Genomic DNA, 5,000 nt, shown 5'->3' with positions numbered 1-5,000 from the left:
TTTCTTTTTCGCCACACCAAACATCTCTCTCTCTCTCTCTCTCTCTCTCTCTCCTCTCTCTCTCTCTCTCTCTCTCGTGTCTCAAAGCTTATGTTGTAGCATGTTTATCTCACAGACTAAATGAGCATAGTTCGATCCCCGAACAGACTGACAGGGAAGGAAATAGCTATATTAAAGAAAAATCTTGTATACTATTTGATTCTCTATCTACTAATGTTGGAAAACCTTTCTATTTTATCTTAAGACAGAATAAATATAATTTGGTGATATATAAAACGTCAATCAATTCATCTTGTAATAAAGTAAGTACTTGAAATATCACAGATTGTTTTAAGTCGTAGCATCTTGTTTAAATCTCCAATCTTTTCTATCAATGACGCAATAGATCAAAGGATAATAAGAGGTATGAAAAATCATCGTAAACCTTTTAATAGATAATAGACATTCTAACAGTTTGGTTATAATACTATATATGGTAAGGCCAGGCTATGTCTACTTAATTCTCTTATAGGTGAGACAGATAGATTTAGCCGATTATTCTAAAAACATAAATAAGATATATTGCAGAATAGATGCCAAAGAGTATATCACCAAGATAACGTTTCGAGGCTACAGTAAATTTTAGAATACTATCTTTGACATTCCAGATAAGGACATACATAAAAATTAAATTTATATGATATAACAAGTCAGGGATTTTTAAAACATGTTTATTGAATCCTTTTCTTAAAGACGTTTGTTAATTACTCATAATTCATTGTAGTCCGTACAACCATATTGCTTGAAAATATCCTAATTGATATGAATCATCATTATCATCATCTCCTCTTACGCCTGTTGACACAAAGGGCCTCTGTCAGGATTTTTTTAAAACATGTTTATTCAATCCTACTTTTTTTAAAGACGTTTGTTGATTACTCGTAATACCTTTTAGTCTGTACAAGCATATTGCTTAAAAATGTCCTAATTGATATGAATCATCATCATCATCATCTCCTCTTACGCCTATTGACGCAAAGGGCCTCAGTTAGATTTCGCCAGTCATCTCTATCTTGAGCTTTTAAATCATTACTTTTTCATTCATCATTTCCTACTTCCCGTTTCATGGTCCTCAACCAAGTAGGCCTGGGTCTTCCAACTTTTCTAGTGCCTTATGGAGCCCAGTTGAAAGTTTGAAATGCTATGAATATTTCAAGCATTCTGTAGCCGAGACATTTTACTTGTAATTGTTAATTCTAAAAACGTTTTTCACTATTTTCTGAAAAACTCCCTTTCATTAAAATAAAAATCATAGCTAATCGAAAAAAAAAACTATACATACCTAGTTATTTTACAAAGGTAATTTATCTTTTTTTTTTCAATTATATTCTATCTCGAAAGCGGCAATTCATTAATATTATTATATAAATCAAGCGCAAAACTCTCCAGAATTGTGATAATAAACACCGAATAGATATTTTAATAAAAGTTACCTATTTTGGAAAATCCCCTATATTGCGATGAAGGTTTTTTAAAACCCTACATAAAATATATATATCACAGATCAGTTTAAGTTAAAAATATTTCCTATTTCATGTTTTGGACCGACATTTATAAGGAAAAATATGGTTGCCCGTATTTTTAAATGTTTAACAAAATATTTTATATATATATATATATATATATATATATATATATATATGTATATATATATATATATATATATATATACATATATATACATATATACTTATATATATACATATATATATATATATATATATATATATATATATATATATATATATATCTATCTATATATATATATATATATATATATATATATATATATATATATATACAGTTATTATATATATGTATATATATATATACATATATATATATATATATATATATATATATATATATATATATATATATATATATATATATATAAGAGTTGTACCTTAAATATTTATTAATTGACTTGAATATTTCCAAAACCTTATCATAGCAAGATAATTACTTTGCTAAAAGTATGCCTTTCCGATTTATCTTGTAAAACGTGCTTCCTTAAGAAAGTCGTACATTTGATGTGAACATATTCAAACATCTGCTTGCAGTAACATTTTGATAACATATGTAATTGACTGTTTTTATAATGTACACAGCCATCCAATTGAAGTTAATTGAGACAGCTTAATGTTTCTGAATTCTCTAAAATATTTGTATGATAAGACATTATATATGATAATTTACATTAATTCTACATATGAAAGAGTATGTCTTCTGGAATATACCTTAAAACTCTAAAATAATAATAATGAAAAATTGTATGACAAGACATCATTGCATGATAATATCTACATATACTTTAATTCTGCTTATGCAAATTTGCATGTCATTTGCAACACACATTAAATCTCGAAAAAAAAATAATAATAATAAATCTTTTTATGACAAGACATTTTATAAGACAATATCTTATAACAGATTAATTCTGCATATGCAGATTTGCATTTCATCTGCAACCCACCTTAAATCTCTGAATTAATAAATCTTTTGTATGAAAAGACATTATATATGATAATATCTTATAATACATTAATTATGCATATGCAAAAGTGTATGACTTCTGAAATACACCTAAAATCTCTTAAAATAATAACAAATCTTTGTATGACAAGACGTTTCACAAGATAAAACCTTATAACACATTAATTCTGCATATGCAAATCTGCACGTCATCTAAATCCCACATTGCTAATTGCTACGAAGTAGCTATTGCAAATAATAACAGATTGTAACTTTCGGACTTTGGTTAAGACCAAAGGACGTTGGGCGGTCAGCAGACCCCTTCATCAATGTGGGATTGTAGAGAAGGCCACTCGTATATAAACCTGTTTGCCTAAGAATTCGGCACAGTTCCTGTGGAGCGAATAAGTTGCGTAGACATGGCTATAAGGTTTATGGTACGTGGAATGCTAATAAAGCTTTAGCTGAGGTGTAGGATCAGTATAGCATACGTGAAATGAGAATCTTACTTTTGTTTAGTCTTTGATAGTCATTTATTCAGTTGATTTGGTTTCTTAATCACTTGTTTTGTGATTGTTTATATGTCTTACTTTTGGTTAGTCTCAGATTGTCCCAATTTGTTCAATTTATTTGGGTTTTTAGTCATTTGTTTCATAATTGTTTATATGTCTTGCTTTTGTTCAGTCTCAGATCGCCCTAATTTGTTCAATTGATATGGATTTTAGTCACTTGTTTCGTAATTGCTTATATATATATATTATATATATATATATATATATATATATATATATATATATATATATAATATATATATATATTATTTTTTTTTTTTTTTTCATGGATAGCACTATTATATTCTCGAAGAAATTGTATCTGAAATATGCAGTTTGTACAATCGTTATCAAATGCATAAATGCATAATCTTATTGTTTTTTCATGGATAGCACTACAATTTATCGGAAAATGGTCGATTGTACAATCGTTATCAAAAACAGGAAAAAAAATGATAACATTCATTTGCAACTCCTATAGATTTTGATTTTGAAGAAAAATAACATCTACAACTTATGAAATTTAAAATAATAGATAACAATCGTTTCCAACTCCTATAGAATTTAATTTTGAAGAAAATTATCATCTACGACATATGAATAATCAAAATAATAGATAACATTCTTTTCCAACTCCAAGAGATTTTTATTTTGAAGAAAATTATCATACCTAAATTATGAATAATCTTTCCCCTCTAGGTTTCGCTGGTGGTGCTGGCCACTGCTTCAGCCGACCAGAGCTCGCACGTGAGAGTGAGCCACGGTGGCTCTTCCGTCTCCTACGGTGGCCATCACACTCGTCACCATACGCCATCTTACCACCCCCAGCCTTCTTATCATCCTCAACCTTCTTACCATCCCCAACCCAAACACGAACACGAGCCGGAGGTACCAGCGTGTGCCGAAAACGCCACGAAGCCTTGGTGTTTAGAGGATGCTGAGTACCCAACCTACGAGATCCAACACGCTGCCGAATACCATTCCAAGAAGGTTCTATCCCTCTATGCTGACGTAGCTGACCTCAACACGGAGCTCTCCGTCGAGCGGCCCAATACCCTGGAGGAGGAGACCTACCTCTGTCCCTCAGAGACGGCTTACGTCAGGCCCTTGAGGGCGCAAAATACCGTTGGCAAATGGAGGGTCATCGTTAACAACGTCGACGTCCATTACAAGACTCTGACGCAAACCACTCGCATCGAAGAATGCCTCACTTCAGGAGACGCTTGCCCTAAGGTCCCTGACTGCTACGAGTCCAAGTGCCTTCAGAAGTCCGTGTACCACCGGTTCCTCGTCTACGACCCCTACGATCAGTACTTTCCTTTCGCTATTGAATCCTTCAAGTTGCCTGCTAGCTGTGCTTGTCTCTTGGGAGCTTATACCATTGACCACTGAAATGCTATACTCAATTTTCGTGACTGATTCAAACACTTTGGAAAACTCAAATCACTTTTTCTTTTGATTTAACTTAATATATACATAATTTTCCTGGCTAATTACAGAACAAACATTGGAAAATATGAATCACACTTTCTTTACTTATTAATATTGATTTAACTTAATATATACATGGCTTTCCTGACTGATTCCGGAAGAAACTTTGGAAAACACAAATCAGTTTATTCTTTATATACTAATATTGATTTAACTCATTATATACACAATTCTTCTGACTGATTACAGAAGAAACTTAAGAAAACACAAGTCACTCATTCTTTTATTCTTTATTTACTAATGCGGAATTAAATTCCGGGAGTTAGGACTATGACTGGTGAAAACCTCAAACGTGAAGAAAGTAGTTCTCTAGTCATCTCGCTGTGATAATTTTTTTTTCTTATTTCGTAATTTATTTTAGATGAATAACTTTTTCGTATATCACATGGAACTAATAAATAATAATAAAAACTTTAGTGTATGATTAAATCTTTTCACCTATTT

The 5,000-nt window shown here is 31.0% G+C and overlaps 2 protein-coding genes across 2 annotated transcripts in view; both read left to right on the top strand.

Annotated features, from left to right (window-relative positions):
- Nucleotides 1-5,000, top strand: part of LOC137629711 (zinc finger CCHC-type and RNA-binding motif-containing protein 1-like) — a 543,938-nt gene that overhangs the window by 175,382 nt on the left and 363,556 nt on the right. The window lies entirely within an intron of this gene.
- Nucleotides 2,934-4,855, top strand: LOC137629326 (neurotrophin 1-like). The gene is made up of 2 exons (XM_068360581.1): nt 2,934-2,951; nt 3,765-4,855. Exons 1-2 carry the CDS (start codon nt 2,934-2,936, stop codon nt 4,455-4,457), a joined length of 711 nt encoding a protein of 236 aa, XP_068216682.1. The 3' UTR covers nt 4,458-4,855.

The sequence above is a fragment of the Palaemon carinicauda genome, chromosome 37 (genome assembly GCF_036898095.1).
Source record: "Palaemon carinicauda isolate YSFRI2023 chromosome 37, ASM3689809v2, whole genome shotgun sequence".
NCBI lineage: Eukaryota > Metazoa > Arthropoda > Malacostraca > Decapoda > Palaemonidae > Palaemon > Palaemon carinicauda.
The sequence above is the reverse complement of the archived record's forward strand: the minus strand, read 5'-3'. Positions and strand labels throughout refer to the sequence as shown.